We start from the raw sequence: 19,868 nt of genomic DNA on the forward strand, positions 1-19,868 counted from the left end.
AGCCAAATGCTGATGGTTTCCAACACAAGGAATAGGTCCAGCACCCACTGCTCCAATAATGGGCTGAACCCCTCCCCCTCCTCCCCCCCACACCATCAAACACAGGACGGGGCAATATGATCTCCCTGGTATTGCTAAGGTAGTCCACCCCTCTCAATGAATCACATGGAAGTAGAATCACAGACCCCCTGACTGCATGGAGTGTGTTGTCCCCCCAGCTGGGCTACTGCTGGGGAGAGTTGCCTTGCCAGTGTAGGTGGATGATGGGCACAAGCCTGCCTTTAAGTTTCCTATCCCTCCCCTGAACAGAGCTTATCCCATTTCACCAAGGGAAGGAGCAATTTTGCAAACCAGAGAAATGGCAACACCTTCCTCCTCATCCCTCCAAGTGTACCTCCTGCTTGGAGCCTCCGGTCACTGCACCAAGCTTAGCAAGAACAGTGAATCTTTCCCTGCCCACCATCTGCCCTGCCTCCACCACTCTGCTCAGGGCTTGGTGCTTGGAGGCACAAGGAACTATGACCAAAATCTGTCTCTCCCTTGGCCTTGTGCTGTGGGAAGAAATGCCAAACCCACACTGCCTCCTGGAGTTTCAACCCAATTGCCATGTGCCAGTAACTTCAATGGTGTGACGGAGTCTAGGGCTGTGCCAGAAGCCTCTTCTCCCTGGCTTTCCTGTGTTACCTGGTTGCTGGTGCAGCCCCAGGGTCTCTTGACCCTCTTGTGGGATGTATGTCTGTTCAGGGTCCCTTTTTCTTATGCCCTTCTCCACTCCTCACCTTTAAGTGGTAAGCTGCCCCAAGGAGCCAGGATTTCAGGGGCTTGCGTCATGGAATTGAAAGCCCGTTAGCTCCTGTGTCCTTTGCCAGTGATTAGCAGGCAGCTGGGATTGGAAGGTGACACAGCAGTGATATCTATAGCTCCTAATTCCTGAGTCCATTAGAGCAAAAGCCTCTTTGGTCGGACTGTGGCCCAGTGATTACCCTGCAGCCCCGGCACATAACTCACCCTGGGCCTCGGTAAGTTGCAGCTCCAGGCAGGTACCTGGGTCCTAGGTGACTCGCCTTGCATGGACCCAGCTCCTACCACCAAACACCGTCCCTTTCCGCTCCTTGCATACCCCTCTGCAGCTTGTGGCCTTCAGAGAGGCCAGCAGCTGTGGTGCGGTCAGTGACAGGTGCAGGCTGGCTCCTACAGTGCAGTGCCCCCCAGGTAGGGGTCCCCCCAGCTCTGAGTGCCTGCAGCACACACTGCTGAGTGCAGTGTTTGGTGTGTGGCCTGTGGAAAGCAGAGCATCACAGATCTGTTATAGAACAAGCAGCCTTGGCCCTCATTGCCCCTAGGGTGGGCAGCCCCCATTCCTCTCAACAGCTACCAGAGCTCCCTGTGCCACTAGGAGGAGCTGAGCAAGATTAGGTTGATCCAGGCCCTTCCAGTTGGGAGGGGTGGTCAGTGGGGCTAGGGGCTTGTCTATACTGGCATGTTTTGTCACCAAAAACTGCCTTTTGGTTACAAAACAGCGAGAGCGTACAAGCTACAATGGGACTTTTGTCGTGAAAAACACCCAGTTTTGGCGACGAGAAACTTCCACCCCTACGAGAGACTTTTGTCTTTTCCCCTCCCTTTATTGTTGATAAAAAGCCAGCGTAGATGCTGCTGATTGTTTTATTGACAACTGCTTCCGCCAGTATCCCACAATGCCTGCCCTGATTGCGCTGCTCAGTGTTGCGATTTCTGCTGCCCTGCAGGCAGGCACCTCTCCCTTTTCAAAGCTCCAGGAAGTATCTGTGTGCTGCTCCCGTTTGAGGAGCAAAGAAAGAGCAAATCATTGGGCTGCCATTCCTCAGCACCGAGAGCTCACAGAGCTACTCATGATGCTGCTCTCGGCAGCTGAGGGGGCTGTGGGAGGACTCGGAGAGAATCCCAAGATGGGCAGCGCTCAGCTCTTCATTCCCACAACACTGCACTGTGGGATACATACCCGCAGTGCATTTCTCACCCTGTCCATGATGGTGTCCCCAGTGTGGACATGATCTGTTGACAGAGGGAGCAAGTGTGAACACCCTTTGGCTTTTTGACTTTTGGGTGTCGACATAAGTTTTGTTAACAAAACTGAGTAGAGTGGACAAGCCCTAGGAAGAGCCACAGATCTGCCATGACTGCAGCCAAACCGGCACCCCTCTCCCCCATTACTCCTGTGCCCCCTGCTCAGTGGGGAAACCTGACTTCACTGGTAGCTTGGTAAGTAAATTAAAGCACCTCTGGCTGTAAGTCCTTGACCATTATCACAAATAGACAAGTGAGGCTTGGCTGTGTGACTTGCAATTCGCAGGTCAGCGAAGCCAAAGTGTTCAGATGGTGTGTGGCTATCGAATTAGGCCTAATACCCTTAAAAGCCCTGAACCAACCCAGCCTTAACCCTAGCTAGGAGGTGCAAAGAGCAGCAATGTTCTCCTCTCATCATAAACAGCTTCTCCCCTGCCAGGGGTGGGTCCTGGACTGGGGCTCAGGGTTTTTTTATGGGCCCTAGGCCATGTTATATAACTAACAATTGCCCCCTTAGTCTCAACGAGGTGTCATTAAACCTCGTCACTCGCCCACCCCATCAGCGCTTTTATAGGCCAGAGGAAGAAACTGAGGTATGTGGAAGGGAGATGGTTTGCAGTAGGTCTGGCGGTGCCTCAGTAACAGAACTGGAGCCTAGGACTCAGGACTTGTACTGCACCCCTCTCAATGCACTTGATAAAGAGAAAGGCTGCAGACGTAGTTCGTAACATTGCCGTCCCTCTGAATGGAGTTTGCTTGGCTGGGTGGGAGGTGGGACTGGATTGCCCAGGATTGTAGCTACCAAAGGAAGGGACCTTGCTCTGGCCTGAGAAACAGCCAGCGTGAGCGGTTCCCAGCCGGGCAGGGGAGGGAGTCTGAAACACCCAGAGGTCACTTGGGTCGTCCTGCTTAGGGGGGTGGCCACGAGCCCGTGACCCCTCCCTGGCGTGCTGCATGCTGGGTGATTACCAGTTGCAAAGGCTCCTGGGAGCTGTCAGCACCTGCCCCCTGCACAAGCCTTGGCTCCTAGCCCCTGTGCTGCTCTCAGCCGGGCGAGGGGGCAGCTAGTCCCCCCCCCCCCCCCCGGGGTGACCCCACCCCGGGTGCTGCTCCCCGAGACTGACCCTCCCAGCCCAGGGCCCTGGCAATGTGCAGCGGCCTCCGGGACGGGCCCTCCTAGGGTGACCAGACAGCAAGTGTGAAAAATCAGCACAGGGGGTGGGGGGTAATAGGAGCCTATATAAGAAAACGACACAAAAATCGGGACTGTCCCTATAAAATCGGGACATCTGGTCACCCTAGGCCCTCCGGATGCTGGACAGGAGCCTCAGGGGTGGTGGCCGGTGCGGAACCCAGGCGTCCTGCCCCCCGGAGTGTCCCTTTGCCAGAAGGAGGCGGTGCCGCACGGCCGCCCTGCGTCCTCTGCTGGGCCGGAGGCGTCACTACAACGAGCCGCTCCCGCGCGACAGGCCGAGGGGCGCTGTTCCGCCGGCTTCTCTGAATACGTCACCACGTCGCGGCCATGCGACAGGCGTGACGAGGCTGAGGCGGCCCCGCTCCGCTCCCTCACAGCAGCACCCAGTTCCACGGCCCGCCCCGCGCAGCCCCTGACGCCAAGGCTGCACGCAGAGCGCTGACTCGTCGCCGTGCGCGGCCCCGCGAGCTGCGCGCTGACGTAATACGTAACCGAGGGCGTGCACACGCGCGGTACGTGGTGGGGGCGGAGCTGGAGCCCGGCGGCAGCGGTGGCAGGTGAGTGACACTGGCCCGGTTCGGCCTGGCTTCATATGCCCCCCCATCCCCGATCCCTGGGAGCTCCCTGCCGCCGAGCCCCGGAGAGAGCCCCGCGCGGCCGGGAAGTGCCAGCCCCACCGGGGCGGCGATGGAAAACCGTTATCCCCCCGCCCCTGGCCTGCACTGAGTGCGCGCAGCGCCCCCTTTATCCCCCTGTTGTCCTGTGAGATGGGACCGTCCGCGAAGTTCCCTCTCCCCCCTACCGTCCCCTGAGATGGGACCGTCCGCGCAGCGCCCCCCCCCTTTATTCCCTCCTGCTGTCCTGTGTGATGGGACTGTCCGCGCAGTTTCCTCTCCCCACTGCCGTCCCCTGAGATGGGATCGTCCGCTCAGTGCCCCCCCCTCAGAAATTGGCGAGTCCCCCAATCCTCTGTTCCCCAGAGGTGGAAATGGGCCGCAGCCCCCGCTGCGGGAGGATTCCCTGGTCGCAGTGGTCCGCACCCGCTGGCCTGGGCAATCTCCAGCGATGGGCCGTTCTGTGCCATCCCCTCCCCGTCCCCAGGCCCCCTGACTCCAGAGGGGGACAGTGACAGTCCCTGCGACACGCCCTTCCTCCCTTCCCTGGCAACCCACCCCCAGACACTCAGCGTTCTGCACAACCCCAAGCTCTGAGCGGAAAAATATTGGGGTGGTTCACATCAGAGGGCCCATTTAGCCTGGTTTCCCCTCTTCCTCCACTACTGTGCTGGGTGGAACCAGTAGGCTCACCTAGCCCTGTGTCTGCTGCATTGGATCAGACCAGCGGGGTCATTTCTCCCCACCACACACACACACTATGCAGGATCAGATCAATGGGGCCATCTAGCTCGGTATTACCAGGTGTCACCAATTCCATGCTGCCAGATAAGGCCATCCAGTCCCGCATCCCATTCTGCAAAACAGACACCGGCATTGGAACTGCTGCCGAGACCTTGAAACCAGGCTGATGCCCTTGGGCAGGGACTCTTCATGTCATTTGGCTGTTACATTGTGTGTTATTCAGAGGAAGCTGTTACCTGTCTTATCTCAATCCATTTTCTCCAGCATGCTTTTCACTTACTTGCAGAGTGACCTTGGGCTGGTCCCTTTTCTTCGTGCTGCTATTGCTTATGAGTAAAATGGGCAGAATGCTGCTTCCCTGACTGGTTCCCAGGGGCTTGTGAGGAGTAATTGTAGTTTGTACAACATTATACTATGAACATCTGGTTGTTGGGGTAAAAGTTCCTCATCCAACCCTGCTGGTGGTGGTGGACAGAAGCCTGCACTCTGTGGGTTTCAGCATGAGATCCCCACAGGATTGGCCCCGCAGAGGGCCTCTGAGACAATCATTCCAGCAGTTTTCAGAGTAGCAGCCATGTTAGTCTGTATCCGCAAAAAGAAGAACAGGAGTACTTGTGGCACCTTAGAGACTAACAAATTTATTAGCGCATAAGCTTTCGTGGACTACAGCCCACTTCTTCGGATGCAGCAGTTGAGTTCCACAGGGAGAGCGTGAGGGTGACACCAACTAGAGATCCCAGTGACAGTGTCACCACCCTGTCTGGAGACTTCTGTGGCTGAAGCTTGTGAGCAAAGCTGAACAGGGCTGCCTCACATTATGCCTGGTGCTGCTGGCCATTGCCTGAGCATGTCTTGAACTGGGCCATTAGGCCAGGACAGGGTGTTACATGGAAGGAATGTGCTAATTAAGTCCTATAATTCTTTCTCTTCTCCACCCAAGCACCTTCGGGTGAGTCAGGGTGGTGGTGGGTAGGCTGGCTGGGCTGACTGGTTAGTTTGCCATGTGGGATTCCTGGGTTTGGTGCATGAGGGGGCTGACATTCTGGGGAGTTAGGTGTCTTCTTTGGGGAGCAGGGTTTACTGGTGCGTGTATTCCATGCAGCACTGAGGATGCTCTTAGCAGTGCCCAATACAGTGGTGCTGAGCCAGCAGCCAGAGACTCCAATGTGCTATGGGAAGTATCAGGGGAGCCAAGGGGGGGGCTAGAGGGTTGTCTGAAAGGGGGAGGGAGGGCTGTCCTGCAGAGCTGGGCTTTGTGCCCCCACCTATTGCTTGTCACTGTGTATCAGAGGGTCAGGCCAGGGCAGTTGGTTGATGGGAACTGCCCCCTCACCCCACCCCGGTGATCCAGCGAGAGACACGCTCCACGGAGTGGGAATTGAGCTGTGGCCCAGCATGATGCAAAGGATGCTGTGCACCTGGAGGTGCCATCTCTCAGATGAGAGATAACGCTGAGACGCTGACCTTGGTTTTAGTCACAGTGGCCTGGCAAGTTCCAATTTGGATAATCATATTTAGCCTCCTTTAATTCTCGCTGCAGGATTACTTCACTTCCTGTCCTAAACTCCATTGTAGTGCTGCCATGTGTCAAACAGCTGCCAAGCCCCACCTCAGAGAGGCTGTGTTCAGTGGTGGAAGAAATGTTTCTGGGTGTAGCTAGTAAAGTGCTCGGGGATCCCTCAGGATAGAGGTGCTGAGTGGTGATATCCATATCAGTAGGGTGGGGGTCCCTCGCTCCATTTGCTCCTCTCCTGCTCTGGAGACTCACCAGCCTTATGCAGTACCTCTGTGAGCCAGGGCAAGGTACAGAAGGCTCCTGCTCTGATCTGAATTGCAGACCTGGGCTGAAAATGCAGGGACCAGGAGGGTAGCAAGCCCACTTCCCAGCTCTTTACGCTGTACCGGTGTGAGGCAGGAGCTGAGGAATCAGATCCTACTGACTCCAGAACCCTGCACTGTGAGCAGCGTGTCCTCAGCCTGATCTCTGCCCTCTCAGATCCAGCGCTCACTGCTCCTAGGCCTCAGGAGACCCACTGTGCGTTGACGTCTCGCTACCTGATTTGCCTGACTCTGGTTTTTCTTTCCTCCCCTAGCACTGGTGGCATGTGAGGGGCTCTCTTGCCAAGAAGGCAGCTCACAGCTCGGGGGCCCTCACAGGGGCAGAGGCACCGTCCCTTTCCGCAAGGACTCCAGCGTGGGTGGATGCCAGAGGTCTCTGGAACAACACTTGTTACAGGCAGTGGGAGAGGCTCCGAACTAGTGCCTGCGTCCTGGTGGCAAAGACAGTAGCTCCGCACGCGGCAGGCTCCTAGAAATACTGATTTTTTCAGCGCTCCCCCAATGCGGGATCAGGGATGGACCCCACCTCACCGCTGTGAGGAGACCTTTCGTTCTCTCAACAAGCCAAAGGGAATTCCTCTGCCTGGCCACGCAGGAGTCACTCTGCAACAAGACTTGTTTGGTGGGCCCCAGGGGGAATCCCCGTTCACACAGCTGCCTTGTTACAGTGCCACTCGCAGACCCTCTAAGAACTCACCCTCCATGTTCCAGCTGCTCTGAGCCCCAGAGCCCAAGCTGCTCAGTCTCACTTGACTGTCCTCTCGCCTGGTTCCCTCGTATTCCTCCTCCCGCGGGCTGCTAGAAAAGGATGTGAACTTTGGAATGGAGTCTGTGACCAGCTGGGGACTCGGAGCCTGCATGGGACTGTTGCTGAGTAGCAGGAGGACTGGCTGATCGCTGTGGACAGCCCTTCTCTCCTGGCCCCAGGGTCGCAGGGCGTTGGCCTTGCCCGGACCCTCCATTATGTTCCTCCTGCTCCCCTTTAACAGCCTGGTTGTTAACCTGCTGGGAATCTCCCTGACCGTCCTCTTCACACTGCTTCTGGTTTTCATCATTGTGCCAGCCATTTTTGGGGTCTCCTTTGGCATCCGCAGGATTTACATGAAAACACTCTTAAAGATTTTCCGGGTGAGTCATGCTTCCGGGATGTACTGTGCAGGAGCTCGGGTGCCCTGACCACTGTCCATGTGCCTGGGGGAGATCCCCGCCAGAGGCACGTGCCTTTGAGTAGAGGGTGTCCCTGTCCCTGGATGGTGGTGGTATGAGTTGCTGAGAGAGCTGGGCTGTTGGTGATGCAAGTGTTGGTGCTAGAAACCTCCAGGGGGGTCCTTGGAGTGGCTCAGGCATCTCAGCTCCATAGATCTGTGCTTGTAGGTCATTCCAAAGGGCCCCCATGCTGAGGACACAGGCCTTGTAAACAAGTGCTGCAGAGTCTGTATTGTCACTGGCTGCCTGCAGCAGAGCCCCTTGGAGAGAGAAGGCCTGAGTCTCACACATGGCAGACACAAACAAGGGCAGATTTCAGCACCTCTCAAGAACAGCCCAGTGGTGGGAGGAGACCAAGGGGAGCAGGGCCTGGGGGTGGGGTGAGGAGCAGGCACCTCGTTCCTGGGGATGGGGACAGCTGGTCATCTGGGGCAGCAGAAACAGCATCTCTTCTTTACCACAAGTTTGGGTGAAGGAAGCTGGGTGTCAGCTGGGCTCTCTGCCCTGCAGGGTCCCTGGCCCACACACTCTGCCCCTTGAGGTCAATGTGTTCTGTGCTGTCATCTGCCCATCAACCCAAGGAAACATGCCTGGCAGCAGGGCCTGCTGCCAGCTGTAGGGCCAATGTGGAGCAGGCTGGGTGGTGCTGTTTCCAGAAGCCCTCTCTGGACCTGCGCTTCTTGGCTCAGAGAAGCCAAGTGGAATTTTCCAGTCTGTTCCTGCCTGCCCTTGGCAGTCTGATCTCCTGGGCTGCCTTAGAACTGGGGCCTCCCCCGAGACAGGGACCATGCAGGCCCAGGACTCTGCTGAGCTCCCAGGAGGTGGGGCTGGAGGAGGCCAAGGCTGCAGGAGCGTGATGCTGTGTCCTCTACTCTCAGTAGTGAAGTTCCATGCAGGGAACCGGAGCGCAGGGTGACAATGCTCATGCCCAGCCATCGGTGTCTATAATAGGAAGGAGGGTGCTGCCTGGGGTGATGGGTCTCAGGACTGGCCAGCATGATCAGCTCTGCAAGCTCTAACGACAGCTAGGTCATTCTCCCAAGTCAGACTGTTGGTCTGTCCAGCTCCATCCACTCCTGTTCTCGCCTCTGGCAGTGGTGGGGCTCCATGATGTACCTAGCCAGCTGTGTGGGAGGTTTCAGGGGAGACTCCTAGCCCAAGAGGCAGTGTTTCCTCTGACCCCTGGCAAAGCATGGGACATGGCCAGGATTTAGCTATTGGGGATTGGAGACTGCCCTAGGACATGCTCTCAGCCAGCCTTTCCGGGCATAGGGCTGGCTCAGTGCTGCCAACTCAGCAGGCATGAGCAGAACTCTGCAAGGGCCCTTTCCCCCAAAACCTTGGTAACAGGGACTGACGTCAGACAGGAACCTCTCCAAAGGCTTCCAGGGCACCAATTCCTGCCATTATCCCAGTACTTCCTCCCCACAGCCAGTGTTCCTGCTGGGAGAGACTGGGGCTGGGAGGTCCCGGCAGCCAGTGTTCCTGCCCTGCTCCCTGCAGTGCCACTGCTGGGAGAGATGGGGCTGGAGTAGGTGTGCACATTTTGTTCTCCTTCACAGTTTGTTTTCCAGGCCCATATTGAGAAGGCGGGTGTGATAGAATTCTGGTTTTAATTGTTCTTATTTTGACAAGTGATAGCGATGTTTATTTTTAAGCATTTTTTATTTTTATCCATTTAATTTCCCACTGTTGTGGGAAATTGGGAGGGAGGGTGCAGACCGTTATAGAATGACACTAGACATTGAGATTCAGAAAGTCAAAGCTTTATAATGGTTCAAACACAAATTTGTCAATATCACACGTCAGAGTTTACAAAGTAAATCTCTGTAAGTCAAACTCCGATAGGTTCTCAAGCAGCCTTTTTTCCTTTGCTTAGCTATAAATTTTGATTGTTATTGATGGAATTATTTTTTCTGTGGTTTGCATGTGTATGGTGAAATAGACATTTAGAGAAAAATCTAACCCTTCCCAGCTTAGCTATCGCAAAGGTTCTGTGGAGGGCAGGCTGACCAGCTGGAAATCCAACCCGTGTGTTTATCTGGTGCCCTTGGGGAGCAGCTGAGGGGGGAGATTTCTGTGAATAAGGGTGATCTGGGCATTGATTCTGGCTGTTGCTGCCAGATAGCTGCCTGGGGGCTGCTCAGCGCTGCTGTTTGTGAGCAATGGTGCACAGAGAAGTAGGAGCAGCTGTTAGCCAAGTGGGAGGAGGGAGGGGTCCCAGCCCCGCACACTATTGGCCTGCTGGTTCCATCAGCAACCTTGAAATGCAGCCTCTGATTCCAGGAGGGAGGAAATGAGAATCGGAAAATAGTGCTGGGTTAGTCACCTGCTCACCTTATGCTGGAGCCCTCTCTGCCAAGGAGCAAGAACAAGTGGTCAGGGTCCGTATGGAGTCCAGCCAATGGCACCCAGTGAGGGAGCAGCAGAGTGCCATGGGACTGCCTGAAAGCAGCAGAGCGTGCTCTGGGGCTGGGGAGAGGTATTCCATAATGCCCTCCCCCTGCCCCAGGATAGGTGTTGCTCTTCTCTGAAGTCCCTCTGCTCTGTCAGTATCTCTCAGGTAACACGGTGCCCAGAACTGAATGCAGATGCCTGCACAACAGTCTCCCCCAGCTCCAGGCCATGCACCATCCTCATTAGCAGCCAGGTCCCGCAACAGACAGCTGTCCTGGCTGGTTGCTAGTGTGGGCTAGTGGATTTTCCCGGCCCAATCCCCATTCTAATGTCAGTGCTGTGCTAAGAACCCCTCTTCGAGCTCCTGGAATCCTCTGTCTGCACAGCCAGGGACTCGGAGGGGAAGAAGCCCCAGAAGATGAGGGTTCTTAGGGGGAGTGGGGGTGGAAGTCCTGCTTACCTTGTGTCTCTTTTCAGTGGGCGACGCTGAGGATAGAGCGTGGCGCCAAGGAGAAGAACCACCCACTGTACAAGCCCTATGTAAATGGTGAGAGCCTGCCGTCCCCTCCCATCAGCAGCTCCGTGTCTGTGTGTGCATGTGGGAAGTCCCTGCCATGGGACTGCCTCATCTCTGGGCAAGGGAGATAAGTGGGGCACATCTGGTCCGTGGGTGTCCCATGTCTAGGACAGGGCCCGGGGCTGGCCCTGCCTACAGGCAGGGGGAGGGAGGGAGGGAGGGTGGGCCTGGGGCTGCCCCAACTGCAGCCAGGGGGCGGGCCTGTCAGGCTGCCATCACTGGAGCACCTGGCCCGTGTTGCAGGTATCATTGCAAAGGAGCCCACGTCCCTGGAGGAGGAGATCAAAGAGATCCGCCGGAGTGGCAGCAGCAAAGCCCTGGACACACCTGAGTTCGAGCTCTCTGACATCTTCTACTTCTGCCGCAAGGGCATCGAGACCATCATGGACGACGAGGTGACCAAGCGGTTCTCAGCTGAGGAGCTGGAGTCTTGGAACTTGCTTAGCCGGACCAACTACAACTTCCAGTACATCAGCCTGCGCCTCACTGTGCTGTGGGGGCTGGGTGTGCTCATCCGGTACTGCTTCCTGCTGCCACTCAGGTGAGGAGCCGCCCCTGGCAACAGCCTCCCTGCTAGGCAACCCGCCACTGCGCTGGCTGGCGCATTGTCTGCTTCCAGTCGTCTTGCCCACAACAAGAGAGGGGCCGGGGATGATGGTTAGAGCCAGGAGCTGGGACTTGAGGCTCCTGCCTCTGTCTTTGGCCCTGGGAGAAGTGTGTGGTCTGGCGGTTAGAGCAGTGGCGGGGAGCCTGGGTAGCGTGAGCTGGGGTGGGAGTTCCCAAGATGGCCATACACATTCCCATGGGCCCATCCTCTCTGCAGCAATCCCAACTGGCCCAGGGGAGCCAGAGGTGCCTGCTCCTCCTGGCAGCACAAGGACACAGAGAGACACCCACCCTGCAGCAGGATCCATTGAGAGGCTGCTGCCTGGCAGACAGGAGCAGGGCTTCACGCCCACGAGGCTGCATGTTATTTGTTCACCAGCCTGTAACATCCCTCTCCCTCCTGCAGGATTGCCCTGGCCTTCACAGGCATCAGCTTGTTGGTGGTTGGCACCACAGTGGTGGGATATTTGCCCAATGGAAGGTGAGTTGGGCCTTCACTGAACATGGAGGAGTATGGATGGGGGGGCAGGAAGGGGAGTCTCCCCCTCGACATCCCAGCCACTGTTGAGATGTATGTCTGTGGGCAAGGGGCCAAGGTGACTGGCACCTGCATCCCTGGGGGGCGGACACAGCAGGATCTATGCCACTACGGCGCTCCTGTGGCAAACCTCACAGCCCTGAACTTTACAAAGCCCAGCTCAGATGAGCAAAGTGTCACTCTCAGGTCATGGGTTTCTGTCTCGGCTTGTGACTAGCTTGGAAAGGGGTTGGGCTAGACGGATGGATGGGATGGGAGCCAGCCTGCATGGTGTCCCAGTTGGGCTGAGTTAGTACAGTTACAAACACCTCTGCCCTTCGCATGCTGCATGAGGGGAGGGGGAGTTGTTGGTCCCTCTTACGGGGGGTACACAGTCAGGTCAGCCTTGTCACTCCCCCACTCTGTGTCCCCAAGCTCCCCCAGCCCAGCTCACCACGTGGCCCTTGCGGCAGCTCCTGGCTCAGGGTACGGCACTCCAGTGTGGGTGGCTTGTGGGGCAGTCTTGGGTAACAATCTCTGCTCTGACCCTGCAGGTGGAAGGAGTTCCTGAGCAAGCACGTTCACCTGATGTGTTACCGGATCTGCGTGCGTGCCCTCACCGCCATCATCACCTACCATGACCAGTAAGGGGCAACACTGGCTCCCGGCCTGCTTTGCCATGCTCTTCCCTGGATCAGGCCGGGCTCCCGCTGCCCTTGTCACCCCATCTTGGTTTTGTGTTATATTTAGGGAAAACAGACCCCAAAATGGAGGCATCTGCGTGGCTAATCACACCTCCCCCATTGACGTGATCATCCTGGCCAGCGATGGTTACTACGCTATGGTAAGGGCCACTCCCTCCGTCCCCAGGGAGGGCTGAGCTCGGAGCCCAGCTTTGGCCTGGGCAGATCACTGTGCTGCTGTACGATGGAGCCGATGCTTTCCTGCCTGGGGGTTCTGAGGCTTAGTGAGTTTGCAAAGCACGTGGACCGGAATGGGCTTGTCTGGGGCCCCGGACCTGGATGCCCAGCACTGCCTGTGTACTCAGCCCCTCTCACATCTGGTTGATTCCCAGCAGTGGTTCAGCAGCCTCTGGGCGCCCCGGTTACAGAGGCCAGTGCTCCTTTGGTGCGGGGACGCAGGACTTCCAGAGGCCCCAGCACATGGGCTTTGCTGGCTGTGGAAAGGGCAGGTCCCAGTCCCAGCCTGGCTGCCCTGAGCACAAAGTGTATGATGGGGATCTGGGCTCCTCCCAGACCCCCCCTCAGGTGTGACCTTCCCCTAACAGCCACCTGGGAGGGGCAGGGCTGTCCCTCCAGCACTCTGCTGGGATGGAAATCTGTCTGTGTGAGGCTAGGAGCTGCCTGGAGACTCCTGCAGACTGAGGCAAAGGCTGTAACCTGTGTCTTCCTCTGGCTCAGGTGGGTCAGATCCACGGGGGGCTCATGGGTGTGATCCAGAGGGCCGTGGTGAAGGCGTGTCCCCATGTCTGGTTTGAACGCTCTGAAGTCAAAGATCGCCACCTCGTGGCCAAAAGGTAGGATAGCAGGCAATAGCTTCCTCCCAGGCAGGGGAAGGGAGGGCCTGCTGGAGACAGTGCGTTCTCCTGAACTCCACACAGGCGTGGCTGGGGAGGGGGAGCCAGGACTGTTGGGCTCCAGTGGAGGAGGAACCTGCTTCCTGTCAGGGTGCTGGTTGTCCCAGGTGGTTCCTGGGAGCCTGGGACCTGTCCCGTCCCAGGGACATTACATGCATCCAACTAGTGTACCCTGACTGAAGGTTAATTGGTGCGCACTGTAAGTTCGGGGCTGCTGGGTGCAGAGCCAGAGAGCCGTGCCCGTCAGTGACTCTCTCTTCCCTGCAGGCTGACAGAGCACGTCCAGGACAAGAGCAAACTGCCCATCCTCATCTTCCCGGAAGGTGAGCTGCAGGCCAGGCCACACCGACCCATGGCAGGTTGTGAAGGACACCGTATGGCTGATGCCAGCATGAGTGTCATCCCCTCTCCTTTGGGGCAAGGCAAGGGGGGGCTGCATCCTCTGTGTTGCCAGAGCTCTGAGGCTGTCCCTCAGGTTGGGGCTGAGCTGCGTGAGCCCGCGACAGCGCTGGGCACTGACTGCCGTGGTGGGGGGACCCCATGGGGCTGGCCCTTGAGGAGCCCTGGGGCACAATCCTCGCCTTCCCAGACAGGACTCCCGCATGTGCTCACTGGGGCAGGCTGAGGCAGCTGCACTCGTCTCTTCACAGGCACCTGCATCAACAACACGTCTGTGATGATGTTCAAGAAGGGAAGCTTTGAAATTGGAGCCACAGTCTACCCAGTAGCCATCAAGGTGCGAGCGGCTCCGTGCCTGGGGCAGACAGCAGTGTCTCTCCAGCCCAGGCTCTGGGAGGTTGGCTGCAATGAGCCCATCCCGCTAGGGCTGCTTATGGAGGGTGGGGGCAGGGGTGCTATAGAACAAGGCCCTTCCAGGGGCAGTGCGGGGAACTGGAGGGGCATAGGCCCAGCTTCCCTCACCAGGGCCCCAAAGCTGTGCAGCCCCAGTTTTCGTGAGGGGCTGTTCTCAGCTTTGAGCTGTGGGCAGTAGGGAGATGGTCCTGAATCTCTGGGACTCATCTCATGAGCCTGTCCTGTGGGGGTGGGGAAGCCAAGAACTGGCCATGCTTGTAGGCTGGGGAGCCTGAGACTGAGGCCTTGCCCAGGGCGATGCCTCGGCCAGCCCTGCTATGGGTCTCAGTCCCTTGGGCGCTCTCACCCTCTGCAGTATGATCCGCAGTTCGGAGATGCCTTTTGGAACAGCAGCAAGTACGGAATGGTGACCTACCTGCTGAGGATGATGACCAGCTGGGCCATCGTCTGCAGCGTCTGGTACCTGCCCCCCATGACCAGGCAGGTGAGTGAGGGGGCTATGCCAGGCCTGTGGGGGAGCTGCCGAGGGTCGGGTTCCTTGCTCGTACAAACAGCTCTGCTCTCCTGCAGCCTGAAGAGGATGCTGTCCAGTTTGCCAATCGGGTGAAGTCAGCAATTGCCAGGCAGGGAGGCCTTGTGGATCTGCTGTGGTGAGTCAGAACCAGAACTTCCCCTCCCAGTGCTGGGTCCAAGGCCTCAGAGGTGCCTGGCTTGCTCTGCTCCCAGGCTGCAGCCCACAGGAGGGGGAGGCCCAACTGCCAGAGCAAGCCTTCTGGCTGCCTGGTTCAAGGGGGCGATGCTTGTGAGGCAGGCAGCGACTCCTAGCTGCAGTGTGTGCGCATAGGCAGAGTGGTGGGGTGAGGCACACAAAGACCCACTGAACCGTGCCGGGGCAGGGTGGAGTTTTCTGGGGGATCCTGGTAAGACAGAGCTGTCGGGGGTGCTGGGAGCAATGCACAGAGCCCTGCCTGGAGGTGTGTAGGCCTCGGATCCATGCTGTAGAGAAGTATGTGCTGAGCACGCCCCGGCAGTGCCCTCTGGAGCCTTCAGCTGCCTCTTGCTCATGCCGTGTGGGCCTTACTCGTGGATGGCAGCTTGCGGTGGGACACCCTGCTCTGCACAGCCTCTCCCCTGGGTGCTGTCCTGGAAGAGCAAGCCAGGTGGGTGTCCTTTCCCGATCACTGGGGCTTCTGAGAATGAAAGTCCAGCAGCCAGGCTCCTGTATCGTAGCCAATGGTCCCTCTGCTGCCCGGGGGTCTGGTGATTGAGCACGGCCAGGAGCCTGGGACTCCTGAGTTCTGGCCCTGGCTCAGCGAGTCACTGGAAAATGAGGACAGTGTTCCCACCCCAGGCGTATGAGAGCTGGTCTGGGCAGCCCCAGCACCAATAGGGCTTGGGGAAAGGTACTGTGAGTCCAGGGGCAGTCCTCCCCCACGGCCTGTCTGATCGCCCGACTCTCCCCAGGGACGGGGGCCTGAAGAGGGAGAAAGTGAAGGACACGTTCAAGGAGGAGCAGCAGAAACTCTACAGCAAGACCATCGTTGGCAACCATGAGGACCGGAGCCGCTCCTGAGCTCTCTGCCTGCACGCTGTCCCCGGGCCCATCCGGAGCGCTCTGCCTCCAGTGCTGCCCCGGGACCCTCTGGAGCCATGTTGTACCCTGGGCCTCAGGCTGCTCCAGACCTGCTCAGCCCACTCCTCCATCCTCTGGCTCTGCCCCAGAGACACTTCGCTGCCTGGAGCCTGCAGGCCCTGAGTGGCTGCTGGCAAAGCTGCCTTCTTGTTACTGTTACAGCTCAGCCCGTTGCAGGGCCAGCATTAAATGGAACATTGACAGCTGTGCCGTGGTCTGCGGGGTCCAGTGGGAGGGGTTGGGGGTGCGAGTGGGTCAGTGCGAGGCTGCTGCCAGCAGCCAGGAGAGGGGTCCCTGCTGCAACAGATGCCTCAACAGCACGAAGGGACTTTGTAGGCCTGACTTCTGAATGGCACCTCAGAGCTGTGCAGCTTGGGCACGTTGCATTGCCCTGTGCCACGGCTGCGGCGTAGGGATTCCCTCCCCCAGTGCAGCAATACCCTGTGGCCCTGGATGTGTCAGCCTCCCACGCTCTAACCTCTCTGGGGGAAGCCAGGGGATAGAAGGACCCACCTGCACTCAGAGCTGCTATACCGATATGTGCGCACCCCCCACCCCAGCTTCTTCCCTGGATGGTGGGGTGGGGACCATGTGGTGCAGGGAGGAAAGATGCTGTGGCAAGAGGGCCCTGCTGGTGACGCTTGGCCCTGTGTCAGCATCAGGCCTTGTGGGGAGGGGAGTTCTGCGCAGACACACATGAAGCTGAAAGCTCATGAGCACAACCTTTGGCACACAGGCTGCTTGTGTAATGTCAAATTATTGCCAGTCTCCTGTGTCCCTAGTGATTTCCAACCCCAGGGTTGCACCCTGCACTCCCTTCTTTTAGCCCCACACATACAACCAACTCTGGGGTAGAGGGCATCAGCCATTTCACAGCCCACAGCACCACAAGGAAAGCCTGTGCATGGCAGGACCACCTCTAGGGTGAGAGGAGAGTTCAGACTCCAGAGCCCCCCGGTGCAGGCTGGTAGGGGCTGAGTGCAGCGTGTGCATTTGCCTCTGGCATTCTCTGGAACCACCCGCCCCCCAATCGCTGTCTGACAGAGTGCTGTGGGCATAGCTGCCCAGGCCTTGAGCCGTCCTGCTGCAGCCCTTTCTCCTTGGCTCTGTGCTGTGCATCCTCCAAGCTACAGTGAGTGCAAAGTCTAGCACTGGCTCCTGCTTTCCTGACTGCAGGGGGGCTATCGCCTGACTTAACGGGGAGGGAATCAGGGAAGGCTGGGCCAGGCATGGATTGGAGAGCAGCAGCCAGGGAACGGGAGAGTAGCTGGATTTGGAATGAAGGTGAAAAGTGATGGGCTGCTCTCCCTGGCCACTGGGCAGCCAGCCCCCCTCTACCCTGGCTCTGCTGCCTAATCGGGGGACTGGATGGATTTCTGTGGCTAATTCCTCAGCCATGTGCTCTGAATATGTTCCCTGATGGGATGAGGCTGCTGGCGATTATGAATTGGAAGTTAGGTGTCCAGAAGTTCCAGAAGTGCTGATTCAGCTGCAGTGGGCCAGTGGGTGCTCACGGGATCAGCTCACGGGTGGCCTGGGGAAGGCTGGCAGTGCAGCCTAGGAGTGGGCCTGGCAGGCTTGTGCATCCCCAGAGCCATGGGCTTAGTCCCTTAGGAACCTTGGAGCCATTCCCACCTGCCCACCAGGAGTGCTTGGTGCCGTCTCTGGCTCTGAGCACCCCCTAGGCCTCAGCCTTGCAGGGACTGTTCTCCCTTTGTGCTGTGAGCCTGGGCCCAGGCCCATGTTAGTCCTAAATTCACTGCTGCCTCTGTGTGTTATGCTCAAGCCCCCAGCTCTCTGGATCTCCCTGGCCCAGCTGCAGTGGGTCCTGGATGGAGGTTGGCCACAGCCCCATTCTCCTCCCTCTGGGGCTTGAGCTGGTTTATTGTGCCTCCCACACGGGGGCTGGAGGACCTGGCTCCTTGTTCCCTCTGCCCCAGTGCTGGGCCGCTGCCACTCCCCTGTAGCAATACCACCAAGTACTGAGGCCTGGAGCCCCACCGTGAGTCCTTGCTGTGCTGGATGCCTCCCCCAAGCTCTGCTCCAGCCAGCCTCCCACACAGCGTCTGTGGCCTGACCCCTCCACACCCAGGCCTTTCCCCTGGAGATGAGTGGGCTGTGCTCCAGCACCCCTGCCGTGGGCACTGCACACCCCAACATGCCTGCTTAACCCAGGCAAGGGGCTCCAGCGCTGCTCCACTGGGCCCCTGTAACCCGGGGGAAGGAACAGCCCGTGGGAGTCACTCCACGGGGAGTCTCTGCCCCCCATGCCAGGGTCTAGGCTCTCTCTGGGGGATCCCTCCTGCCACCCTCCACTCTCGTCATGTTGCATGGCCCTACAACAAGGCAGAGAGGCTTTAGCCCCAGCAGTAGCCTAGTTCCAGCTGCATTGCACTGTGTTTTGAAACACTTCAAGGCCTGTGTATGCACAGGACAGGGGCGGCTCTAGGCACCAGCAAAGTAAGCACGTGCTTGGGGCAACCCATTTGCAGGGGCGGCAGGGATCCAGCATGGGAGCTGAGAACCAACAGGGGCCCCTGGGAGCTGTAGTTCCTCGGTTAGCTCCCTGCCTATAGAGCCAGCCCTGGAGCAGGGAAAGAACTAAATTTCTCAGCATTCCCTTGGCCACTATCAACAGGAAAGAGGGGGAGAGAATGAGGTAGCTGAGACCTCATGCTGCAGCCTGCTGTGAATGGAGAGCTGCATGGGGAAGGGTAGGGATACCATATTTTAACATACAAAAAATAGGACACACCACGGGCAGGGAGGGTAGCCCCACCCTGCCACCATCCACTCCCTCCAACTGCCCCCCACAGAAACCCCAACCCATCCAACCCCCCCTGCTCCCTGTCCCCTGATCACCTCCTCCTGGGACCCCTGCCCCTAACTGCCCCCCAGGGTCCCACCCCCTATCTAAGCACCGCTGCTCCTTGGCCTCTGATTACCCCCTCCTGGGACCCCTGCCCCTAACTGACCCTTGGGACCCCACCCCCCAATTTATGTACAGGCGTGACTACCTGCCCTTTCCTGGTTACTATACGCGGCCAGTCCGCATCCACATCCAGTAGTTAAAAAAAAATAAACTAATAATTTAAATTGGAATTTCATCCATTAATAAGTATTTATTATATAGTTAAAACCATTCTATTGAAGGACAGATATTAAATAACACTAAACATGTTAATGTTCAAAACAATATTAAAAATTTGAAAATTTAGAGCATGGAAACCAAAATAGCTAAAATTTAGTTTTGGCAAGATACATGGAATGGAAACTCCGGGATCTTTACCTGTCACTGAATATAGCCATCATACCAATAGTGGAATATAAAACAAGTCTACATATACTCTCCTTAAAATTTTTACTTCTGTCCATTCCCAATAATTGTAACAAATCATTATTACCTTCACTCCACTTGCCATGCGCCCCAAGAACAAAACCAAAGAAGTGAATATTTTTACCTCCCGTTAAGTTTTTAATTTCTTCCTCTAACTCAAGATAATAAGCCACCTTCTCACTGTGGGCTTGTTCCAAACTTCCAGCATTATCCTCCCATCGCCCTGTAACATCAACCACCACTGCTGTATCTCCTTTTATAAATATAATATCCGGCTTTCTTAACTCACCCTTACTATTTCTCAAATGGGGCTCTATCATTGCCTTCCACCCTAATTTACCAACCTTATCTACAACTGCAGCCACTACTCTATTATGCCTTTTTATCCTAGCATTCTTAGTCTTATAACATTGTCCTGAGATATGGGGAACAGTCTCCCTCACTTTACCGCACCATCTACAAAGAGCATTCACACCTCCTCTTCCTCTTGCTAATGTCTCCCTAGTAGGATAAATATTTGCCCTAAGCTGCAATGCTGAGATATACGCTGATGATTTAACTTTACTAGAGTTTCTAAAAATCGAATTACTAATTAAATCATTTTTAAAATATTTTATCCCTATTCCCTGACATCTCAGTTCCGACCATCTTAAAAATTCCTCTTCCCTCCATTTCTTGGGATGAGATGTTACTGCACTAAATGACAATATTTTATCCACAAGATTTTCTCCTGCATATAGATAAGAT

General features: G+C 56.9%; 1 protein-coding gene across 2 annotated transcripts; it reads left to right on the forward strand.

Moving 5' to 3' along the window:
* Positions 1-3,651: 3,651 nt before the first annotated feature.
* On the forward strand, positions 3,652-15,989 carry GPAT4 (glycerol-3-phosphate acyltransferase 4). Of its 2 annotated transcripts, XM_034762031.1 has the most exons (13): positions 3,652-3,798; positions 6,693-7,566; positions 10,519-10,588; positions 10,862-11,159; positions 11,631-11,705; positions 12,296-12,385; positions 12,492-12,585; positions 13,163-13,278; positions 13,606-13,661; positions 13,989-14,074; positions 14,507-14,635; positions 14,722-14,801; positions 15,616-15,989. In XM_034762031.1, exons 2-13 carry the CDS (start codon positions 7,402-7,404, stop codon positions 15,722-15,724), a joined length of 1,368 nt encoding a protein of 455 aa, XP_034617922.1. In that variant the 5' UTR covers positions 3,652-3,798; positions 6,693-7,401; the 3' UTR covers positions 15,725-15,989. The 2 variants fall into 2 exon arrangements, with proteins under 2 accessions (XP_034617922.1, XP_034617923.1); XM_034762032.1 differs by lacking the exons at positions 3,652-3,798; positions 6,693-7,566 and having other exon boundaries at positions 10,513-10,588; positions 10,987-11,159.
* Positions 15,990-19,868: the final 3,879 nt, after the last annotated feature.

The sequence above is a fragment of the Trachemys scripta genome, chromosome 2 (genome assembly GCF_013100865.1).
Source record: "Trachemys scripta elegans isolate TJP31775 chromosome 2, CAS_Tse_1.0, whole genome shotgun sequence".
Lineage (NCBI taxonomy): Eukaryota > Metazoa > Chordata > Testudines > Emydidae > Trachemys > Trachemys scripta.

Bases quoted from the DNA above. Each gene is read 5' to 3' on its own strand.
- GPAT4 (XM_034762031.1), top strand. From the start codon at position 7,402: ATGTTCCTCCTGCTCCCCTTTAACAGCCTGGTTGTTAACCTGCTGGGA. The intron at 12,586-13,162 runs GTAAGGGCCACT...CCTCTGGCTCAG, and splicing joins GCGATGGTTACTACGCTATG to GTGGGTCAGATCCACGGGGG. The intron at 14,075-14,506 runs GTGCGAGCGGCT...CACCCTCTGCAG, and splicing joins TCTACCCAGTAGCCATCAAG to TATGATCCGCAGTTCGGAGA.